Here is a 25,380-nt window from a genome sequence, read left to right as displayed (position 1 = left end):
ACATCTTCTGTCATCTGTGTCATGTTTCACCTGTGGAATGTAACAGAGTAGAGCCTGAACTGGAGGCTCATACCAATATTGGTATTTTAGAGTTTTTTAAAAATATGCTAACAACATATTAACCAATATCCATTCTTTAACAAAAACATAACATGAAAAAAACTTATATAAGGATGCCTTAAATTTGGTTACTTGGTTATTGCCATAAGTACTGAATAGGACATTTTACAGTTCAAAAATAAACTTGTCAGTGCTCTCTGATGGACAAACTATGTAATATCTGCTTTTTTCCTAAATTTGGATAAACATATCTTTGACATTTCCATACTGCACTAACAACATATACACCAATATCCATTTATCTATAAGCTGAAAACAGCTGATAATATTGGCACGGCTGATAGATCTGTTGTGATTTATTACAGATTTCAGGTTTAACAACATAAGCTGGGAGAGTTTAGGATAAAGTAGAATATGAGAAAAATATTTTATATAAAAATGAGTCACATTTCACATTTTCCACTAGAGTGGCATCAGTGCAACATATCGTATACTCAAGGTTATCAGGTGTTCACTGAAATCAAAATGCAGTTTCAGAATCCTGACACGTCTCGGTTTACCACAGGGTAAACGTAATATGAGCGCGGGCATGGAGACAATTCAGTCCTGGGGGAATAAAATAACTTAAATCCATTTTTATCCTTTTCAGTCCTTTGACTAAAGTCATAGCAGCATGTCAGCAGAAATAGTCTGTCTCTATGCTGTCTGATCTCTTCTGAGAATCACAAAGTGATGCTGGATCATGTGGGGAAAATTTATTTCCAGCAAGAGTGCAGCTTGACTCAGTGCTATCAACACAATGTGTGTGCTGTCATGTTGAATGTCTGTACGTCTGCATGTCACTTTCATCAGCTGTTCTCAGTACTTGCTCTTCACTGACTCTCTTTCTTAGTACTTTACATCTCTTTAGTGTCATGCTGCCTGTCTTTAATTCCCTTGCTGCTGATCAAACTGACTTCACCTCTGACTCCTACTTGACTTTTCTATGTACTCTGGTGGCATAATGTATCTGCTCCATGAAGCAATATCTTTTCACCAAACTTTATAAAACTACATACTAGGGATGTGCAGAGATCCCAGTATTTGTATTTGTATCTGTATTTGTATTTGTTGAGGCAGCAAAATTATTTGTATCTATATTTGTATTCGGATAAAAGTGGAAAGAGGCTTAAAAATCCTGTTTTTGTTTTTATGACACTTTAAATTTTAGAAAATTAAAGTGTTACAATAAGTGTTCATGAATAAACAACCTTACAAAGGAGGTCCCCACATCAGGTCTTGAACTGGAGTCTCCCAGATCATAGACGACTGCGCTGACTACTGAGCTAAAACCTTACTCATCACCTCCTGCAGACAGACCTCTACCGATTTATTCACATAACACAGAGACAGCACACTGTGTAATGTGTACGGAGATACTTCAAAGGCAATTATTGCTTTGCACTTTTCATTTATTGCCTATTTTTTACAACCTAACTTTGTGGAGTATATACTATAGTATCAGTATAGAACCTCAATACATACACTCAAAACAATGATATGAAGTACTTCAAACATAAACAGCTGTAGGTCATTTACACGCAACCACCCACTATCAAGGTACAGTAGGTGTAAATTAGCTAACTTTTTAGAACCATGACAGTAAACTCACATATAGAACTGGGTCTCTTATTTCACATTTCCCCCAGGCTCAGCTCACCTCGTCCTCACATACTTTCAGTTATTTCAACATTTTTTATTTCAGTTATTTTTTACACTCACAGTTCATGTTTTAAATTAAGACAAATCTGTGATATAATCTTAAAGCTGCAATTTAGGTTCTTAGCATTTGCTGTTTGTGCAACCACACATACAGAGGGGCTGTCGCCTCACCAAGCGCCAATACTGTCTGACCTGAAATCTTTAATAACTCTACTTTAGGTAAATATAGCCGCCTACGCCCTGGGAACCAGGCACTGAGCCATTCCACACAGGCTGCTGGGCGAGACTGAGGCAAAACAGCACAGTACCAACATGAGTCTGTGCAGGTTTTTGTTTGACAGCTTTCACAGTTTAGACAGTCTGTACAGAGAACATCCATAAAACAGAGAGATGAACATCGACCTACTGCTATGTCTACCAATCCTCTGAAAACTGTTTTAGGTGTTTCACAAGGCTTTGCTCTAAGTCTCACTTTTCATACCATGGCTTTTGTCACAAATTGGACACAGCCAGAAAATCTCAGCCGCGTTTTTCTCACCTCATAATTCAAAGGGATGTAATTTTAAGACTACCCTTGACTCAGGACTATCCATAGACTCTCTCTGTCTTGAGAGACCTCCAGGGTACTTGCCCTGAGAGTAGAGGAGAAAGGAGAAACATGATAGCTTATCAACTTTGTGAAGGCAAATCACCAGTTATCTTTTCCAGTTTCTACACAGTTTCACATAATCATTAATTCCAGCTTCTCAAATGTGAGAACTTGATGCTTTTCTTCATCATACATCATAGTAAACGGAATATTTTTTGGTTTTGGACTGAACATATCAGCTGCTGTTCTGTATGAGGTGAGACTCACTGGGAATCACTACACACTTTCCAAAATCAGCTCCTCCTGATCATAGATAGGGAATGTCATCCACGAGTGCCCACTTTTTAAACTTTTTGATTTTAAACGTTGATTGCACTTTTGAGTATCTGAAGAGAACTGTGTTTTCCTGTCTGCTGAGTCTGTTCTCCAGAGGAATCAGTCCAGTGAACAATAACAGTCAGGCAGCCACAACAAAGCACTTACCTTCAGTTCATGTCAGTGACTTCTAAATCATAGCGTCTTGAAGCAGCAGCCTCTCGTGCTCTGCTGGTCTGCTTGGGCAGACAGAAAGAATAGTAAAAGCTAGGACTGGGCGGCATATTGAATTAATTAGAATGATTTGAATTCTTTATAACACAATGTGTAAAATGTATAAATTCTTACTCAGCTGCTTTGCACATAAAATCTTTAAAAAAATTATTATCAAGCCTAGGGATGGGAATCGAGAACCGGTTCCACTTGAGAACTGGTTCCAAACTGTCCAATCCATTGGGATTGTGTGCCTCTGAGATGATCAGTTCCTCTTATCGATGATATGTGATAATGATGGAAAAAGGTGGAACTCAACTGCGAGGGCAGAGCAGCCTCCAGACTGTCTACAGCGCGCACACACTAGAGTTATCTTTGCTTATCTTGTAATTCATCTCAAAAAAAGGCAGCGGTTGCAAACATGTTTTGATTTAATGACTATATTACTATACTTTACTATAATATAATTACCTTTGGAAGATGAACGTGAAGTATATTGTGAACTTTCTATACCATCACGGCAGAGAGGAGCAGTAACAAACGAGATGAGAGCAGCTGCCAACACTTTAACCATCTCTGAGGTGAGAAAAAGGGAAGAGAATAGAAAATAAGAAGAGAATCACTCAGTGCTCAGTCTGTTACACCTCAAAAACCCTGTTCAGCATCTTGTGCAATGATGTCTCTCCCCAGAGGTAATGGTGCAGCAGAGAGGCTGCTCTCCATGACGTTAATAACACAGCGGAGCACTCCGCCTCCCCCTCATTTTGTTATTCTCATATAGGCAGGAGACTGTATGATGATTTCAAATTAATGAATTCATGAATTAATGCAGTTAACTTTGGGCTGTGGACCATTTATCTTATCTACCAGTTATGTTTCCTATATTCATTAGCATGCAAGGTCATTGATAAACAGTGCACATAATGAAACAGGCCTACTTTTTTCCCACCCAGAAAATTGAACAGGAATCCATAAGGGAATCAACAAAGAATCGGACTGATAAGCAGAATCAATAATGGCATTAGTATCAATAAACTCTTATCAGTTCCCATCCCTAATGAACCCTGCATTTTGGAGGGGGTAAAACTGATTTCAAATGTGAATCAACCCCAAACTTGGAGGAAAACAAAAAACAAAAAACCCCACCACTCTGGATTCTGTTGTTTTTGGTAATTTTGGAATACAGGTAACTTGAAAGTTTCCTCAGCAAAAACTAAAAATTCACACAGATGTGGCACATGCTCCAAAAATATTTGAGAGCATAAGTGCTATAACTGAGCCATCAATGTCAGAGCTCTTTTCTACATATTGTCAGTCATAGATTATACAGTAGTTCTTTTCCAGTCACTGTGTTGTCTTGTCATGTTGGTTCCTCCATTGGTTCTTTTCTACAGCCTGACTGATACTGGACTTCTGAGACTGATATTAGTATTGATATTTGAGTTTAAAAAATCTGATGATGATGTATTGGCTGATATTCATTTTTTGAAAACATGAGCAATCATTTTGGTGAGGATCCCTTTATTTTGTTTTTTTGTAACAATTGTTACCAAGATATTTATGGACTGGTACATTTTACAGCATAAAAATAAGCAACTATGTAACGGTGACAATGACCCAGTGCCAGAGAAGGCTTTTCCAGCCTTAATCCCATGTTAGAGGTTTGATGTTAATCTACAATATGTGCCCTCACCTATGTGGTTCACTGTGTAAAAGTTATCCACTGAGAAAAAAGGTGGGTATAAATTTAAAATAGGTATTGGTTTCCTTCAAACTAACATGCCCTCTGTTTCTGTGTGTTATAAGAAGTATAGAAGGTAAAACAGAGCAAAGAGCACAGGCAGTCCATCATGCTTGGATAAACTTATTTAGACTATTATATATAAAGAACAATTCTGAAAGGCCAATATATGCCTCACGCATTTTTGTAACCCCAGCTCTCACCTTTCTCTCCGCGTCTCTCCTCTTCTCGCTCCATCTCTCTCGGTCCTGGTTGTGTGCAGTGTACAGATGAGCAGGCACAGACAAACCAATATTACCATGGCTGGTTCTCCACAGGGACCCTGGCGGCGCCAATGCCTGACTCCAGAGGTCACGGTGTCTGGGTTAGGGTCTCAGGAGAGCCCGGGTGCCTCCATATGGAAAGAGCGGGTGGGGAAAGTGATCTATTTTAATGTTGGTTGGTTGCTGCTGCTTGACACAGATCAGCAGGATCATCACTGGCAGTTAAGTAGTTGAGCAAATCCACTTTAGGACTGTCAACTATAGTTCTTGTGCCCTCTGTACTGCACAGTACCAGTGGAATATTAGTTGTGCTAAAACATTTCTGAGCTTACGCCTCATTTTTTTTGTGCAGCAATACACCAGTAAAGATAAGGATACATATACACAAATCTAAACCAAATGAAAATTCCATTGGAACTGAGATAAACAATAACAGGTCAGGTGTATCTGTATGCAATTGTGAAATAAGAAAAGATGAGAAAGAATTCATTCATTATGGGGAAATTATCCTGTAGCCATAAATTGTGACATTATGTTATTATTTGAGCGGGGAAAACAATTTTTCTCATGATAACAACAAATCCACAGAAACCACCAACTTGTGTATCTTATTATTCAGATTTATTGTGTATTATTGGAGTTTTAACATACATTAAACCACTGCTGAGGATCCAAATCATCACTGTGATTGTTGCCAAATGCCAGTTAAGCATCATTGCAAGAACTTGCTTTGAGCAGAGTGGGAGGTTTATTTATTCTCACTGAATGGATGTGATTACATCCTGGTCCAAATCAGTCCTTAAGACATTTTATCCAATCAATATCTTTGAAGGTCACTGTTATCTTACATGAAAAGGTCTACGTTCTGTATGTCAGTGCCTGCTGGGATTTGATTTGCACCTCTCTTAAATCCTAAAGGAATCATTTTGTCTAAAAGTATGACCACATGTGTGTCATTTTGAGAATTCTGAGTCAGTTTTTGGACCAACTGGATAAATAACGGCCCAGGAGGAGAGCAGGAACAAGGTGGTCTCTTAAGAACTTCAGCGTCCAAGCTGTCCATCCATGACCTTGGGTGCGCTGCTGACCTTATTTCCTCCTAACCGCCTCTCTGGCCTGAGGTCAGCTATAAGTCAGTCCTGTCTGCAGTCAGGACAGGAAGTCAGAGGAGAGGGTGATGGCTACTGAGAGGCACCACTTATATCTGAGGTCAGAAGTCACACATCCGCTGTTTATAGGCTATGACACTTCAAATCTGCTAATAGACACACACACACATACACATACACACACACTGAGGCTGTGTGTCCTTCAACCAGGGAGAAACTAGAACAAGGCTGAGAAGCAGAAAAGAGAAAGTAGAGTTGTGTGTGTGTGTGTGTTTGTGTGTGTTTGGCTTTATGCCTGTTTGTTGTTATTATTAGGGCTGTTTGTTTGCTGGCTGAATTGTGTCTATAGAACTTGAGCATTGAAAGTTGACACTGAGTGCTTGGTCAAGTTCTTGTTTACTTATCCACATATTTTCTCATTCAAATAATAATTTGGTCAATTTCGTTTTGTATTTTTAAGGCAATTTAGTTTTTGTTTTCTTTGTTTTGCATTTAAGAAGCTTAGTGCGTTTTATTCAGTTAAAAAAATAAGTTCTACAGGTTTCAAGAGTCCACACGGTTTCTTGTATTCGAGATGTTTATTTTTCATTATCAATTAATTGGAAACTTAAAGGGGAACTCAAAGTGTGTTTCCAGGTGTTGGGGTGTACCACTGCATATATGAAAAAAGTTGTATAAAGCCTTTTGTGGCTCCAGAGGGAGCTGTGTGAAATCTAATAAATAGCGTCAAGTGATGTCACTTGAGTCAGCGTCTGTTGGGGCTGAAGACTACAAGTTTGAAAATGGAAAAAATCTGTGTTTTCTCTATAAAATGTCAAGAAATCCCAATTTCCCAGAGGCCTCGGTGTCTACAAACAGCTTGTTTTGTCTAACAAAAAACCAAAAGATACTGACTTCACTATGATATAAGACAGAGGAGCAGCAAATCTTCACTTTTGACAAGCTGCAACTAATAAATGTTTTCCCTCTATGCTTTAAAATGACTGAAAAATCAAAATAGTTGCTGATTAATTTTATTTTGATCGACTTAATTGATTCATTTACTTATCTCAGCTGAGGCCAAGTCCAGATTATATTCAGTCTGATTGGGTTGAGTAGGCTCCAGTTGTATCACCACAGGTCTCAGATCCGTGTGTCATATGTCTACTCCAAGTGGATCACAAGAGGAAAGTGTTTTTTATTAAGGTGGACGGAAAGTGCAAACTGTGATATTGTAGAGCATCAAGCTGCTGCCACTCTCTCTATTTGGGTCTGCTCAGGTTGACCCATTTTGGATCCAGTCTAATTATCTTTGTTTCTATCTGAGTTGGGTCTGACTATCCTTGAGCCCCTTTCAAACCTAAAGGTGAGTCTCTCTCTCTTTAAAAAAAAAAAAAAGTATGCACATGCACATTTATGCACACAAGTTTCAGGTTTTTTTTGGATTGGGTCAACAGAGTAGAAGACCTCTAATTACTGTCAAAGTTCATGTTATGTCCAAGCGGCAACGTCTGGGGCTGTAAAATGAAGCCAATGTGGAAGTGCCAAAAAGAGTTCCTGCAGTTCCTTGAATGGCCACTTGAGGCTCTAAAAGCGAGTCAATCCCCATAGACCCCCATGTTAAAATGCCCAACTTTACAGCAGAAATAAACATGTTTACAGCCTGGTACAAAAAAAGGTTTTGGTCTCCAAAGCTAATTTCCCCTTCCATGACAACTGTATGGGAGGTGAATTTTCAACCGTTTAAATTTTATTAAGCCGTAAAGTTATGTATAATGAAGGACATGGCTGCTTTGAGTGACAAGTCCACCAGCTGCTAGGTGGCTTGTTTCAGCCATTCGGTCCGCCTCTGCACATTTTTGATTGGCTGGGAGTTAGGCAGCGTCACGCACTGCCAAGATGGTGACGGCCGGAGCGGCTCACTTTGAGCTTTAAAACCGCTCTTCAGAAACCAACGGGTGACGTCACAGTAACTACGTACATATTTTTATACAGTCTATGGTTTTGTCTTGGTAACCATATCGTTTAAAGACTAATTTTTATGATCACTTTGTGTGAGTCCTTTGAAGGTAGAGAGGACAAATAAACCTCTTCTTATTAGTATTTGTCAACCCAGTTCTACACACACGCCATGTCAAGTGACTGTGATTGAGTGCATTCTGTAATGGTACAGTAGTATGCTTTTGTGTAAGTGTGCCTAGTGTGTGTGTGTGTGTGTGTGTGTGTGTGTATTGCACTACAGTAAATGGTTCTCTGTTTAACAAGGCCAGAAGTAGCAAAAGGGTCCCATAGACCCACTATTGTTCCTTAATGATCAGACACACACAGGGAGACCCACACAGATAATAGATGTGTTTCTCTGTGTCCTGATGAAGTCAGCGACAGTGCGCATGAAGTCATCCTGCATTGGGCGCCACACACCCCCTATTAGTTAGATGGGAAACTAATAGCACGTCCAGTGTGCAGCAGCCAGCCTGTAGATTTTTATCTTTTCCCCTTGTCAGCTGCCTGGGTGCAGGGCCAGCTGTGGAATCACTGCCTCCTCCAGTTTCATCTTGGTACCTAGACATTGCCAGCTTGTGCGGATATCATCGTTCGTTTTTTTTCCATCCATTGAATGCTACAGTAATTGTGTTTTTCCTTGCATATGGTCAGTCAGTTAATGGCTAACTTGCATAAAGTGGCAGTACATGGTCTAACCTGCTGTACTGATTAGCTGCTCTACATTTTTCATTTCATGTCATTTTTTTGGTACTTTTTTATAGGTGGATCCGAAGAGGAAGCGTTTTGTTTTAGGCTGACAATATTGGCTGCAAGACCCAGTGCAGCTTTAAATGCTTTTCTTGTTCATTAGTTTGTAATGACTAATTATAACATTTGTATGTGTTTTAGTGGAAATAGCAATCAGTTAATTACAGTGTAATGATTAGATGATTAAGAGCCTGAGTACAGGAGGAACCCTTAAGATGGAAAGATGGGTGTTGTTCTGAGATGTTGTTGAGGCTCTTTCTTTTATACTTGTACAGATTGTGAAAGCTTTTTTTTCAGCTCTGAACTCTTCTGACAAGAAGTTGGATCAAACAATCAGCTTATTTGATGCACAGGGCCAAGCCTATGTGACCTACAGACACCCATAAGCCCTTCTGTGTGTGGATCCACAGGGACTGTACATGCGTCTTTGAAGGACTATAATTCTAGCCTTAGAAACTGACAGATTTGAGTTTCTCAAAGTTTTTTCTATGTTCTTCAAAGTTCATACCAAAGTTCTTAGAAACAGTCTTTATGCTAGATGTTAGGGGACCAAGTTATACCAGTGTTTAGAGAGGTATTCAAGGCACATGATCAGGATTTCTGTCTTGCAGAAGTTTAACTATAAGGCATCAGTATGCTTCAAACAAAGTGCTGAAAATGTTTGTAACTCTTTGTACGTCAAGCTTGCCCAGGTAAGAAAGAAGGCAGGATTTGAACTTTTCTCTCAAGTTCTCTTTTGCTTTTTTCACACAACTACTTCTGTCATTTTTTGTGTGAACAACACTATGAATGGCTTCAAGGAGAGATTACAAGTGTGCTCTGTATTCCCCATTTGTACGATAAATTGCATCATACTTTGTATGAAGGCAGGCTTTTCACCATGCCTTCAAGCGTGGCCATTTGAAGCCTTGAGATGTGTTTGGATGACACTTTGTACAAACTAGTTTTGGGGAACCCAGTCTTTCTCATACTATACCATAGGAGTAACATGTGAGATCACTGAGGAAATATACTCTTCAACTGAAACAAAATATCTTCCTATCTGATAAATAATGGAACAGTGTCAAAAATACCAAACCTACTGTTTGAAATGTATGGATCAGAGTGAAAGGCCAGACTAAGTCAAGCAGTGCTGTACTGTTACACATTCTCTCTCCTCAGCATCCATCAATAATACTGACATACACTTGAAGAAGGGTGGCTTAGTGACATGTAACTGGCCAAAACCAAATTGAGACAGAAGAGACTGAACAAAAACTAACCATCAGAATGTGCATGAAAGGTTCATGTCTGAACAAGAGTGACGTCAGCCCTTATTTGATGAATCTTACTCACAAAGAAGTATGTTAATGTTTCATAAACTGCAGCAAATTCACTCAACATAACAGGGATAGAATAGTTTCAAGCTGATAAACAACTTGAAATGGAAATCTAGGGTTTTACTACTTGGCCACATGAATCAAAGTCCCCAAGACAAAGTGGTTGATGGAGCACATCAGTATGCCACTTAGCTTTCTGTGGTTGTCATAGCAGCCAGGCTCATACCTTAATACCTTTCCAATATTTCAACAGGTTTAAGGTATATTATGGTATTTGTGTAGGAAAAAAAAAAGAATTACCTTTTAAAAAAGAGTGGGATGCACTGTATCATATTGTATTAGTCTACAGTGCTGTTTAACAGCTGCAGGAAGCGTGCATTGCTGATGGTGCTGCAGCACCTCCTCCTCCAGGTGGCTGAGTTATATTTGTATTGTTGCAAGATTTATTTTTTCTGTTGTACACTCCACCTCTCCTGGTCCCTGTCAACTGCAATATCTTTTTCCTTTTTTAAATGATCACAAGCAGTGCGAGCATTCCAGGTGGTTTTAATACCATAATAATAGTGTCCTGTATTATTAAATCTAAATAAACAGCAGCACTTCAAAAGTGTGGTAATGTCACGAGTGGTGGCTCTGATTCTGCAGCTATGCTGTGTAATACCAGTGACTTGGACAAGTCCCTCTAGGATTAAGTGCTTATGATCTATATTAGTGTTGAAGCACTGTGAAGAAAGTTATTTTATTTTCAATTTTTCTTTTCCATCAACAGAGGAACTTATTCAATGGTAAACTCATGAAAATAACAATAAAAGAATAGCAAATATTGCAGCTTCATCCATGTATCACCTGTATCATCGGATCAGAACTCAAAATACATTTTTCCTTTTTTACGAGTCCTGTGTATCCACCGACGTCCACCATCTTTCTCATCTTTCTGCTTCTGGTTGCCTGTATGATGACTGACTGACTTCTGATGGTGGTGCACTATAATACATCACGTTAATGGCAAGTGTCTCTGTGTCAGTTTAAAATCAATACAGTCAAAAACTGGGAATTCTAAATATCGTGCTATATCTTAACACAGTGATACTGTCCAAGCCTAGTAGCAGCAGAACCTCTTGTTCTTCTGTATCTTGGCCACATGCTCCATGCTGCAAGCAGTGTACCAACTTGTTGATACTTATGAAACTTCTTTTGAAACAGAAAGGACCTTGGTTTGTTCCTCTGAGCACAAATCAAAGAAAAAAAACAAAGAGAATCTCTCTGCTTTCTCCTGGCAGTATGGTTGTGTTGTGGCCTAAGCTGAAGGATACAAATAGTTTAACAGAAGTGCAGCAGAGGTTCAGAGGACTTGTAGATGAGCACAATAGAGAGTGCTCCTGTGAAGGTCAGAACAAACACATACGTAAATAAAGAAAGAGATTTAATCTGAAGAGAGAATTTCAAAACACACACACACACTTGCAGATCTCACAAAGGCTCTAAATCACTGAGCGCTCTGACATTTAGATTCTTGAAATAGGCACATAAGTCCCTCCTAGCTTTTTCAGATGGAGAATTTAAGTATTCCCACAAATATAGAAACCCCCAGCTGGGGTCACAGTTAAACTCAAACTCATCTCTTTTGTCACCTTTTTTAAAGGTCAAGTATTTCTTTTCTGCTTTTCAAAAGGGCGACTTAACAGTGCGGTGCCTGGCAGGAGAGATTTAACTCTGGCACCTCATGCCATTTGAACTATTCCTTTAACACACCCAAACATACATGTATCCCTGCACACTCTCCACAGCACATGCAGAAGGTCAGTACGGCTCAGACGAACAGAACTGAGCATCTTGCTGACCATCTGTATGATATGAGAGATGAAGGGATTGTAGAGTTGAGGTCTGCTGGCTACTCAGCTATTTCATGCATGGCTGCCACACAAAGGAGAGCAGGACAGCTGCTCCACCATGTACCTACGTATACCATTGCTTCCAGTTTCTTTAGGAGAGCCAAGCACTGCTTATGCCACTGTCAATACAGGAGATGGTGGACAAAATAACAGGCTGCATGACAAAAAAATTAATTTGAATGTAATGTGTATGTGTAAAATTAATGTGTATCAGTATCATCTTTAGTCTGAAAAGGGTTAAGCCCTAACCCTAACCCTGACCCTAACCCTAACCCTGGCCCTAACCCTAACCCTGGCCCTAACCCTGGCCCTAACCCTAACCCTGACCCTAAACCTAACCCTAACCCTGACCCTGACCCTGACCCTAACCCTAACCCTGACCCTCACCCTAAACCTAACCCTAACCCTAACCCTAACCCTGACCCTAACCCTAAACCTAACCCTAACCCTATATTTCAGTAAACCATGTGAACAGTTTTGACCTTGTTGTTTTCTGTAATAATCAAGCTCAGCACAAAGAGACAGCAGGGGAAACAGAAGATGGTAAAAACAAACCTCCCCTTCAAAGTCACAGTAGATGCAGTCTGACTCCAGGCTGTTCTGTAATGTGGAGTCTGGACCAGGCACCAGCCACCATGTGCTCATTACCACACAGGCACTTCCAGCCATACAGGAGAGGATTCTAATTAATGAGCTTTGCAGAGTGAACTAATAACCATGATAAGCATTGTTTGGCTTTTGGAAGCATGCTTTCATCTGGCTACAGTGAATGGACTGCAGGTTTATAGGACTAGGACAATGGGTATTAGAGCAGTGTCAGTATGATACTTTTGATATCTTTCAGTACAAATAGAGGTGAAGTGTGAGGAGCTGCTGATTCTAGAAGTGTTTTTCCCATTCTATATTCCCATTTCAAATGATTCTTTAAACTATATCCTCTAGCACTGTGCCTGACTTGATATTCACAGAGTCTGCACTTTAGCTGCGGCTGCAGTTGTTATGGTGATGAAGGCAAAGAATCGAATGTGAGCAGTAATGAATTCAAAATGCCTCGTTGAGGCATTTTGAATTCATTACATACATAACACATAGATGGTGAATTCATCCACAATTGACCCAAAATTTAAAAATGAACTGATTTAAGCAGCGGATTGTATATTCAGTTTTCTCAACATCATAATCTTTAGCTTCTGCCCGACAGAATTCAAGCTCAGTAATTGGATGTGTTTTGCAGAAATGCACCTTGGGAATGGTACTTAACTTCTACCTCAGTGTTTTTATGTACACAGTCTTATATCTTGACATTTTATCAAATAACTGGATATTTTCTAATGCGGGCATTCATCATTTGTTCTGATGATTTAAGTAGCAGAGTTTCATGCTGATCCAAGTTGTGGAGGTGCTCCAACTGTAATGGAACACTGTCTATGGGAAAATGAATGGGATCCGGGGTCGCCCACTTTGCAACTATAGTAAATGATCATTTTTTACACCTCTTTTTGCTGAGTAAAAACAAGTGTATTAGAAACAGGCATAACGTTGTATGTTTAGGGGTTATGGTGTGGCTACATACCATGTGCATGCACAGTAGCTGCTGTAGCTACACCATAGCTGACAGCATAGCACCTCCTCAAAAGTAATGAAAACTTTTTCTTTCTTTTTCTTTGTTTGTTTGTTTGTTTCTTTCTGTTAAAAAAGGAGCTGCAGTCAACTATTGCTTGTTATTGCGTGCTGTGCTTGTTGTACGTAAACTGGCCCACACTGTGCATCATCACAGGCCCTGATGATGATGATGTTTTACTCGTGACACAGAACAGCAAAATGATTATTTTGCTAAAGTTTCATTTCTCAACTAGATGTTTATCGTTCGCAAAAGCTTACAAGCAAATGACATTTGCATGGCGTGCATAATGGGATAATGACAACAGGACTGCCGCATTTCCACTCGGAGGCATCACATCACAGTAACAGAGGTGATAACATTGTGAAAAACACAGTACACAAAACACCAATATGATACGCTTTTTACACATTTATCTGTGAAATTATGGTCCTGGGCCCAGCTAACTGAGCGTGGTAATGATGCCTTTAACACAGTGGGATAGAAAGAGATAGAGAGAATACAAGTGTGTGTGTGTGTGTGTGTGTGTGTGTGTGTGTGTGTGTGTGTGTATTTGTACGCTAGGATTCCAGTCACGACAGCAATCTGATCTTACTCATGAAGTTATATCAAAGCATGAGCCGCTTCTCGCTTTCAGCATCTCTATTTCTGAATCACTGAATCAACAGAGATATGCTATACCTCTGTGCGTGTGTGTGTGTGTGTGTGTGTATGTGTGTGTGTGTGTGTGTGTTTGCCTGACTGTCAAACTCCTCTGTCTGTGGATCAGCAAGAACTGGCTTTCTGCTTGTCACTCTGAAATGCTCTTTGACCTACCAGGGTCTTAGTGTGTGTGTGTGTGTGTGTGTGTGTGTCATGTAGATGAAACAGATGCAATACACAGTATATATACAGTATATATAGGTTATTGATGTATATTCTATCAGTGAATGACATACAGGAGATGTTTGAGTGTTGGAATTCTTGTTTTTCATGTTTTCCTATTTGTATTCCATTTTTTCATGCTATTTTTGCTCATATGTAAGTTTTGCATTCTCAGTTGTAATCAGCTTTTTCAACAAAGTAAAACGTCATTAAGAAATAATGAGTAATTTCAAAAATGTTATTATTGATACTGAGACTCAGGTGTCAATCTGAAAGCAGTATCCAATCATTTGTGAGCACAATGTCCAGTGTATCTTTACAGTTACAGTTAGTTTTCCACAGTAACCAGATTTTTCAAAATGCCATATAAAGGAGAAATCCTGTTTCTGCATTCCCCAGCTACACCAGGTTTCCTTTTTAAGATCATTTTTTGGGATTTTTTGCTTTTATTTGACAGCTGAAAGTGCAGAGAGACAGGAAACACAGGTAGAGAGAGGCATATGACATGCAACGAAGGTCTGCAGCTGGAATCAAACTGCGGATGTTGCGGTTATGTGGTGAGCAGGGTGACGCATACACCAGGTTTCTAATCAGCTCTTTACATATGTACATTCATTAGAAAGTTGATTCTTATCTTCTGTGATTCAGAATCGATTTACAGATTCTGTTTGGTCAAGTTTGCATCCGAACTACAACCACATGGAGCAGCAAAAGCTGAACGTTCCAACCATTTATCCATTAGTTTTAGCTAACTATTTCACCTCACTGCTAACTGCTCTAAACTACGTAAATAGCTGGTGACCCCTGAGTTCAATTGTGCATGTGCAGTACTCAAGTCTAACAGCAGGAGGCAGCAGCGTCTAGCCCGCCGAAAAAGTTATAGAAGAGGAAGAGTTCGACCAACCAAGCAGATCATAGCATAGCATGTATTCTGTATCGTTATTAGGTCATCATATGATTAAGTATGGTAATAGACTACCTGTAATGAGAACAGTTGTATTAACTAGCTCTATAATATTTATTTCACCATAGCCACAAAATAGTCTGTTTACGCTGGTTGGGGTTTTACAGCTACATTGTCATCATCTTTTCAAATTGCAGACGTGGAAAGTATCATTTCAGCATAACAATACTGACATCTGCAGATATTTTTGTAAACAATCTCTTAATGGTATCAAGAATTTTCATATCCCTCACTTTTTGTGTTTTTTTTGTTTTGCATGTATGCAAATGATGTACTGTTATCCGTATGTATGCAAATGATGTACAATAATTCATTTTGCGAACAGCAGTGATTTGCATCTGACGTCTCTAGGTCGGTGAAGTGGTATTCAAAAAGTTTGTTATCTTTTTGCTCATCTTCACAGGAAGCAAGCTTTTTGTTGCAGTTTGGATTTAATCATTTAATAATTAGGTTTAAAAACAAAAGGGTATTTCAGTAATAGTTTATACACCATCACCCAGTTAACAGAAAACTGAACTGCAGCAAACAAGCTTGCACACCAGCACACAGCAGAGCAGAAACAGAAATAATAGGATTATACATATTATTATCTTTTATTAGTTATGTCTTCAAATAAAAATTTAAAATATGTACATACAGTCTACAAATATATCTATCTGAAATAAAAAAAACTGCATACTCTATCGCAGTCACGCTCTGTTGTGAACTTGATCAAGAAAAGTTATCTTAAATATGAAAATAGTAGCCCTTTTCGATGTATTGACTCAAGAATCGGTTTTTAATCAAATCAAATGTTGAGATTCATAGCCTGTACCTGTTATAGTGGTATAATTCATAATCCACTTGCAACTGCAGGATGTTTTTTAAGGAGGCTTGTAACTTAAGCTTGTTGAATAAATGGGCTAGATGAATAGAATAGATGAATACATGAATAAACCACTTGATTGTAAATGATAAGTAGGTGCTAAGTGTAAGCTCCACTCTGTAATCACAGCTAATTTTGTGGACCAACATACTGTGCATTATACCCAACAAATAATCATATTTATTGTGTTCTATTGTATTTCTCCTGGGTGGCCCCTAAAGGTTGACCTTCAACCCTGTTCACCCATCTCTCTCCAACATCCACCCTTTGTTTTGCCTGCTTTTAAATGATATTGTGTGTGTGGTCCTCAAGGGGAGTGTGTGTCCCATCAGCAGATGTCCACACAGCCCTAGAAGCACCATGGCCTCGGGCAGTCATACTCATTTATGGTGCATGAAGGTGAGCGTGAGAGAGAGAGCGAGAGACGCATTGTGGTTTAATTGTGAAAATGAGGAATCATTTGAACTTTTTCTGCCACTGCCAAGACAAGATCCCTTCAGCAGCCTCAACTTCAAAGTTTCAGATGACTGAAAAGGGTTTACATGCCTCTTAAGGCTTTGAAGCAATACACTGTGTTTGTGGGAGTTTATATAGCAGGTATGTGATAACACCAAAACTGTTTATTGGCTTTATTGTAGTTTTATAGTAAAATATAATCCTCATTTTCAGAAAACTTCTCTGGTACTTAAGGTGTCATGCTGTGACAGATTTAGATTTTAAGATACAGCTAAGAGATGAGAATTCTGAGACACAATTCTTCCATATGGGAATTATTCATGATACAATTATGTGGAGAGAAAAGTGAAAAGTGATTATACAGACTATCTGACACTTAGCATTCAGTCCTATTATAAAGAATGATGCAGAGGCAACTTTATTACAGTTCATTTATGTTCAATTCATAATTGTATGGTTTGGCCAGCTCAGCCCAATCTCCAGACAAAATGTTTAAATTTGGCAAAATTTGCTAACCTAACGTGGCAGATGGTTTCTTACACAGAACCATCTGAGAACCTTGGAAACTGTTTGGAAAAAGGCAGGCACTTTCAAAAAATCACCGTCTTACCTTGCACGGCAGCTGGATTCGGGAGATCACATAAGAATTTTCATAGGACGCTGATTGGTCCGAACCACTGGTGGTTCAGACACTAGCGCATAACATAATACAAATACAAATACAAATACAAATACAAATACAAATACTGGGCTCTCTGCACATCCCTAACAGTGACACTGATTGGATCTCTGGGAGCGAGGTTGAGTGAGGTCCAAAAACATACCTGCAATTACTGCTTAACTCCATATGGTGCTGCCAAAGAGAACAAAACAGAGATCTTCGAGATTGACAATTTAAACACAACACCGGCATATTATTAAGTTGATGGTGAACATGTCAGCAAACTGTAAAATGGGCTTTATGAGAGCGGAGAGACTGAACCAAAACAAAAAAGCTAAATTATTGTGTAGAGCTGAGGAGAGCTGTGGAGTTTGGTGATAGTTGTCTTTAGGTGCATCACTATGAGTGACTCCTTTCACACTACACATGGTCATTTGATCTCCTCTTAACATAAATACATAGAAGTGCAACTTTAAGAAACTCAACATTAGTTGTTAGTTTGTGATGGATGAATGAATTCATCTCTTTACACACACATCACACCCAAGTGGCAAACAAGGTTGAACATGGAAGAAAATGCAGAAAGTGACTCAAGCTGCCGTTCCTCTAATCGTCACTCTGTCTTTAAAAACATTCAATTTTCAAAATTCAACTTAAACCGCTCAGCATGTCTCAGAGAGCAATCATCACTGGATACTGTCTCTTTTTTCTATCTATCAGTGTTTTAAAGCTTTCCGATGCTCTGATTGGCTGGTGTTGGCAGAATCGGAAGCAGGTTTATTGCCAAGTAGGTTTACTCATACAAGGAATTTGCCAAGGTGAAAGAAGAGAAAACACAAGTACATATATCAAGTAAGAGAAAAATACCACTACCACAAAGATAGGTGATACAATTATATAAATATAATGTACAATTATATATATAGTGAAAAGAGCTGTTGGACTGTACAAAACATTGACGGGGAATGTATAGAAGTTCACAGTATAAAAAAATATAAGCAGTACATGTAATGCAGTTGGAGTGTGAGCATCCTAATGAAGGAAAAATACAACTGTTCTTGTATTTGGACACATGTCTGACTAACCTGAGACTTCTATTAGCAGGCAGTGAAGCAGGGTCTAAATGGAGGCCTGGGGGCAGCTTTCTCCTATAGGGAGAGCTGCTCATTCTCATACTGTTATCTCAGCCTGTATTTCTGCCTCCTATTAGACACTGACAGAGCAAACAGATAGGTGGACACCAGGAGAACAAATCAGGCTCGGTCTGAGCCAGACTTATACTGAGACAACCACAGAGCTTCAGTCTGCTATCAGAAGTCTGTACAGAGCCAAGAGATGACAGTTTGACAGGAATTCAGGAGGGAGATGGTTCTGCTTTCGATGCGTCTTCAGCAAGGTTTTTCCACTGAAAACTGAACTGGATAAAAAAAGTAAATGTGTTACTGTGTATAAATGTGTAAATCAGATATTTTGACATTTTTCTACATGGCAGTATATTTCTACATTGAATATATTTTCAATTTTTTTCACCATGCTTTTTAGCCAGTTGAGTTGTAACTCTAAAGGTGGGATTTTAATGACGTGTTCAGACTCAGCTCTACATCTTCTTTAGCTGTAGCATGAGTGTCCTAACTTGCACTAGTGTCTGTGTCTCTCTCCACAGCTTTTCCTCTCCTTCTCTTTGCATTCCTTTAATGCTCTTAGTGTCTTGCTTTGCATCCAGATCTTTGAATGTAATGCAGACCTTGATCACCAGATTCCACATCTTGTTTGTAAAAAAAAAAAAAAATCAGTTATTGCATTGTGGTGTGAACAGAGTGACAAATGTAATAATAAGGCAGCGTAAACAGCCTGAAAAACAAACTTCCAGTTCAGTGAAGGTACAGCAGTCTGTATATTTCCAATGAATAGTGGACAATAATGCATGTCAAAGATGATTTAGAGCACAGCTGTCAGTGTCTCTAAAGTTCTCTTCTCAAGAGAGATGGGAAGTTTGATTAGTCATAAAGTTATGATGGATTGTAAACTCAGTATTGTTCCTTATACTGTATACGCAAGGTTCCATCTTGTTGTGGAAGAGGTGTAAATTAACACTAGACAACTGGAAACTAAAAAATATTTTCATGTTTCATGTACTTCTCTTTTACCAAGAGCAGATGGTCAAAAATCCTGAAACATCCAGCAGCTAACAGGCTGTACATTTCAATATCTTACCTCCAAAATAAAAGTTTCTAGCAATAGCAAATGTAAGTATAATTAAGGCTCACCTTGAGACTAACTTCATTAGAACAGGAGTAGAGCCATTCCAGCTGCTCAACGAGGCTGTAATCCTCATTGAAGAGAAGCCAAAGTGTTGGACATGTTGACTTGATGTTGATCTTGTTAGATGAAAAGTCAGGGGATCACCAAAGTTCACAAAGACCATAAATGTCTGCATCAAAGTGCATGTAATCCAGAGACATTTCACCACAAATGTCAACCTCATGGTGGCACTAGAGGAAAAGCAGCTAAAGTCATCAGGATTCCTCCTCCAGGCATCATGGATATCTGTGCAAAATTTCAGTGCAATGCATTGAATACTTGAGATATTCCACAAAGATACAAGAAAAGTCAATAGTCTGATGGCTTTGGAGGAAAAGTCAGAGGATCACAAAAGTCAGTAGACTTCATCTTTTGGGGACAATGAATGACTGTACATAATCTTATGGCAATCTTCAAATCTTTTATTGAGATATTTCCGACTGGACCGACCACCCACCCGACCGACTGGCATTACCAATTCTGTTACCACATTGCTAGTGTGTCTACAAATCACATATTCGGTTGATTGCTTGAGTACACACAAGAGGAATTACAGCAAGGAAAATTTCTTAATGTGTGTTCATATGGGCACCTGACAGACAGACTTGGAAAAATTGTAAACCTGTCCTTTAATATAAGTGATATCCTATAACAGATATGGAAAACACTCTCAGCTAAATTCAGTATGCAGGCCTGCAGTGGGGATGTTAGTATTTCAGTACTTCAGTGAGCAGCTGAGTGTCACACTTTTACTGGAGCACCATATCTAATGTGCTTCCTGCCTGTGATAAGCGCTGAGCTGAATGTACTTTGCCTTTACTCTGATGCATAGACAGCGAGGGGGTCATTTGGAGTTACGTGATACACTGCTCTCGTCTTCCTACTCCATTAAACTCTAAACTGATTTCATGGCCTATCTCTGTCTGTCTCCCTCTATTTTATTTCCTCTCCTTGCCTCCTCTGCTCTTTGTCGGTCTGCCGCTCGTGATTCACCTCTTTCTTCTTGTGCACTCTTTCTCTTCCGTTCTCATGGTTTTTATTTATTTATTTCCCACTGAATCTTGATTCCTTTGCTTCTCTGTCATCTTATTCTTATTCTGTTTAATTCATCCACTGCTGTATCCAGAGTGCAGACTGACAGTAGTTTGTGTGTGTGTGTGTGTGTGTGTGTGAACAGTGAAGTCAGTCAGGCCTTGTGGTGCATGGAGAATTGTAATCCTTCTTTATATAGAGTGAATCAAAGCTGATAAAATGGGGTTGTCTCCTGGGCTGGGACATATCATCAGGTTTGGCTGTGAACAGAGGAAGGAGATGACAGGTGATACACACAGATAAATAATGGACCCCCAAGGACGCTCAAGGGGTCTTTTGGTTAGAGAAAAACCCAGGACTCAACAATCTCAGATTTATCCGAAAGAACATCTTTAAGAATTTAAGATCATTCAGAAGTTAATTTCTTTACATAGAAATAATAGTTTGATGAAAACCTCAAACTCAAGGTCCACTTACTACATTTTTTAGAGCTTTCAACCTCATCTTACACTCTACATCAGTCAATAGAATTTGCTCAGTTGTCAGTGAAACATGAGTTAGGTCACATGATGACAACATACTTGAGATGTGGCTGAAAAAGATAGTAAGTGGACCTTGAGGTGCAGTTTATTATATCATAAAAGTTGGAATTTGTTCAAGTATTGTATTCAACAGGCAATTTCAGACTGTAGGTGCGCTCACATCAAGAACTTTTTATGACTTCATGACTTAATCTTTTTAAAACTTTTTACAACACTTTTTATGATACATTTGTTTATTTTTGTGAGGAGAAATCACGCAAAGCTCTTAGTGTTGACCTGCAAAATAGCGAGACTCATCAATTCCCAGACAATTTGAAAGAAGGTGATTGGACTGACCTTTGATTGTAACTGTTTATAGTTGTTTTTATAACTGAATAGGAGACAGAACAGGATGAATAATGCTTGACTGCAGAGAGGGATCACAGTAGAATCCACAATAGAGACAATAAAGTACTTGATAATAAGACAGCAGTTTTAGCTTTTGGTGATGCTATCTACAGCAGGTTATTCTTTTGTCCACTGCTGCCTGTTTTCTCTGACACAAAATACAAGTTATATTTGCCTTAAACCAGGAAAACACAACTGGATTTATTCTTGATTGGCCTGCTTATATTAAAAGCCAGTGAAATAATCACTTATTGAAACACTACAGTGTTGCAAAGAGCCATAATCCACAATGGAGCACTTATAAACTTGTGTTAAAACTGCAGTGTTCTCTGAGAACTGCTCATCTCACATGTATTTGCTCTTATAGTAGCAACTAGCACCAATACTTTCCAGCAGGCTATTAAAAGCACAACTGTTAAAACATTTGGTATATTAAAAAGTGACCCTGGTTTACCTTCTTTCAGTTAGAGGAGTGTATTTCTTCCTTGACTGCGCCTGTTTGGTATTGCAGTGAATCACTGTGAACAAATGAGACGACAAGCACAGTAAGTGCTTTGTCAGGAGCCACTAAGAGTTGCAGTACAATTTTGAAGTTAAAAACCTTTGTTCTCCAAATTCATTCAGCTAATGCAACTAAACGTATTGCTGAAACATGCTCATTTGAAAAGAACACCACTCTTTCTATGCCAGAGTATTTTCAAACAAAAAAATAAAAAGTTCATTCATATTGGACAATTCATAATGCTAGTTCGATACATAGCACCAACAAGAAAAGGACTGTTCTTTGTAATATTTCTGTTTAGAGTAGTTCAGTATGGAACCATAATCAGTGAGTTTACATGCACTTCAGTAACCAGGTTATAGTCAGCTTTCTCCAGAAAGCTCTGTTCTTTACTGTCATGTAAACTAGAAACCTGGTTTACATAATCGCTGTAGGGAATTAGAGAAACCTGATTTACCAAGCCAGATTTCTCCGGGAGAACGCAGGAACGGGTTACTCTGCTATGCAACTCGGTTTCTAATCTTCTTTTTACAAGTGCGCATGTGCATAACAAAGACTACAGACAGCACGGATCATTAGATGGAGAAATGTTTACCCATATTTAAAACAATTCCATCCAAAATTCGACTATACTGATACTACCACAAAAGTAGCCTGTAGAAGTTTCAAAAAGTTGGTTTCCACTGGAGAACGTTTGGGTATTTGTTGCTGTCAGGAAAAGCTTTGTTCTGTCTGCCTGCCTGCCCTTCCGTCAGTCTGCTGCGACAACGCCCATCAATGTCAATGACGACAACCAGTCTCACCTCAAGAAACAATATTTTCTCTGACGATGATGACGCACGACATGATAACTGCTGATAACAAGGACGCATGGATCCACTGGGGTATTAGACATACTGACACAACCTGTGACAACTGAATAGTACCCTATCTGGACCCGATTAGATGGGATATAGTTGTTCCCTGCTCAACTGGAGCCCTGGGTTACCAGGACTATGAAGACCTTGTACTAAGCAGGTTGAATCTTGAATATGTCAATGAATTATAGAGAACCTTTCTAAAATAATTCTCCTAAAAGAGTTTTGTCATGGTGTACACCCAATGAATCATCTCTATGCACTGTAAACAGGCATTTTTGTTATGAATGACACTTGAAAATCGTGGGTTGCATGTAATAGAAAAATGCCCAAGGGAATGGGTTCCAAACAAATTGACTCACAGCTGCAGCCCTGAGTTTAATAAATGTTTGATTGCTATTTACTTTTAAACCATAAAAACTGTCTAGTGTCCAGCACATATTCTCCTTTTAGTGCATTGAGAAATGATTCTGTCCTGTCCGCTGTGGTGTTCAAAACATCTCAGGTTTGTTTATTTCAGTATAAACAAATAGTGAGGATTATAGATTACCAAAGGTTCCTGAGGACGAGGACTTTGACAAAATTAGAACCAGTTTAACTTCAGTATTATTCAGTGAACAAAGTGTTAGCTTCCCAACTTTACTGTTAGTCTGTATGCAACCATGAAACCACTAATGTCCCCATACATTTGGTCTCCATATGGTGGAATTATATGACGGATGTTTGTGGTCCAACGCCAATTTATTTTGGAGTCGTTGTTATGAATGAATTTGGTAATTCTTGCTTTACAGTCCTGCAAAGGAAATGCAGATAGATGAACATCTCTAAAAGGGTTCTGTACAGCTCTAATAATGGATCTATTGCATTAAAAAGACTTTCTGGTACTACATACAGGATAACCCTTTTCAGAGAGTCCCAAATGGATGGAGGGACTGTGTGGAGAAAATGAGGTGGGGAAAGAGACTGAGATTAGATCTGAAGGGGAATGCAATCCTTCCACTCAGTAGGTAGTAAGATATTATTTAGAAGATATTCCTTTGACAAAATTAAATTTTTGCATTCCCTTTTGTCTCTGGTGGACAAACGATGTAAACTACCTCATCTTTCACCCTAATGCTACGTGGACTAGATATGAAACAGCTAGTTCCCCATAAAGTTTGAGAAAATAGATGGTTGAAGAATAAAAGATGAACATACTTGAGATGTGGCTGAAAAGGAAAAATCTATCAATGTATGTTGAACTTGTCATTCTCTGTAGGAACATACTGTATTCTTCTCTCATCTTTGTCCACTAAAGTTATGAAGGTCTTCTCAAAGGAAATGTGAAGTTGGAAATAAGAATGATATGTGTTGGTATGATCAGAGATGGACTAGTATTTCATATTTAAAGTGGACATTGTCAATATGTTATGCTGATAAAATGTTAATCGTAATATCAACAGGAAGAAGACCAGCTATTGTAGAGATGGACAGGATTTTGTTTTTAGCCATGCTAGTTTGACAGAATTGTTATGTTGGTCTGTCTGTTAGTTGGTCAGTCAGTTTACCACTTTGGACAGCTTGCAGACTGAGATATCTTGACAACTATTAAATGGATTGCCATTAACCTTTGTACGGACATTTATCTTCCCTAGAGGAGGGAATCTACTGACTTTTCTAATACTTTGGTTTATGACCAAATAAAACAAATGACATGCTCATCAGCCTCATCTGTACTTTGTGTTTAGTGCTAATTAACAAACGGTAGCATACTAACATGCTAAACCAACATGATAAACATGGTGAGCATTATACCTGCTAAACATCATCATGCTAGCATAATCATTGTGGGCATGTTAGCATGCTGATGTTAGAAGTTAGTTCAAATATAGCCTCACAGAGCCATGAGTATGACTGTGAGTCTTAGTGAATCTGCAGTTCATTAAGAAATTAATGATTAATGACATGCATGTCTCCACAGAGCTATGTGTTTTTCATGAAAGTATTTTTCTTCTTTCTTTCTTCTTTTTTCTGCACAGGCAGGTTGGACACATCTTCTTCCTGTGAAATACCGTCAACAGGTTTTGATCCCATCTGCACCTGATCTGTATGTGAGCACCAGACGATGGAGTTCTTGCTGTGTCTGCTGGTCCTCAGCCCAGTGACTCTGAAGGAGGCTTTCGGCAAGTTCCATTTAAACATACACACACACACACACACACACACACACACACAAAGAGAACGTAGAGATCATGCTTATGATGACCATTTTAACAACCAGACTGCTGATATATTTTGGAAAACCTTTGCTGAAGCTTCATGTCATGGGCGTATCAAATAGCAAATGAGTCATTAGTCTTGTTTTTTCACCGTCACCAGGTGTGTTTTCATTAAAAAAATTGCGTACAGGACAGTGC

The 25,380-nt window shown here is 38.9% G+C and overlaps 1 protein-coding gene across 1 annotated transcript in view; it reads left to right on the top strand.

Annotated features, from left to right (window-relative positions):
- Nucleotides 1-25,380, top strand: part of cntn2 (contactin 2) — a 75,114-nt gene that overhangs the window by 11,517 nt on the left and 38,217 nt on the right. The window contains exon 2 of the mRNA XM_067588476.1: nucleotides 25,003-25,146. Coding sequence (XP_067444577.1) covers nucleotides 25,089-25,146 — 58 coding nt within the window. The 5' untranslated portion in view covers nucleotides 25,003-25,088. The remainder of the gene's footprint in view (nucleotides 1-25,002; nucleotides 25,147-25,380) is intronic.

Source organism: Thunnus thynnus, chromosome 4, assembly GCF_963924715.1.
Source record: "Thunnus thynnus chromosome 4, fThuThy2.1, whole genome shotgun sequence".
In the NCBI taxonomy this organism is placed as follows: Eukaryota; Metazoa; Chordata; class Actinopteri; order Scombriformes; family Scombridae; genus Thunnus; species Thunnus thynnus.
Note: the sequence above shows the minus strand (reverse complement) of the source record. Positions and strands in the feature narration are given on the sequence as shown.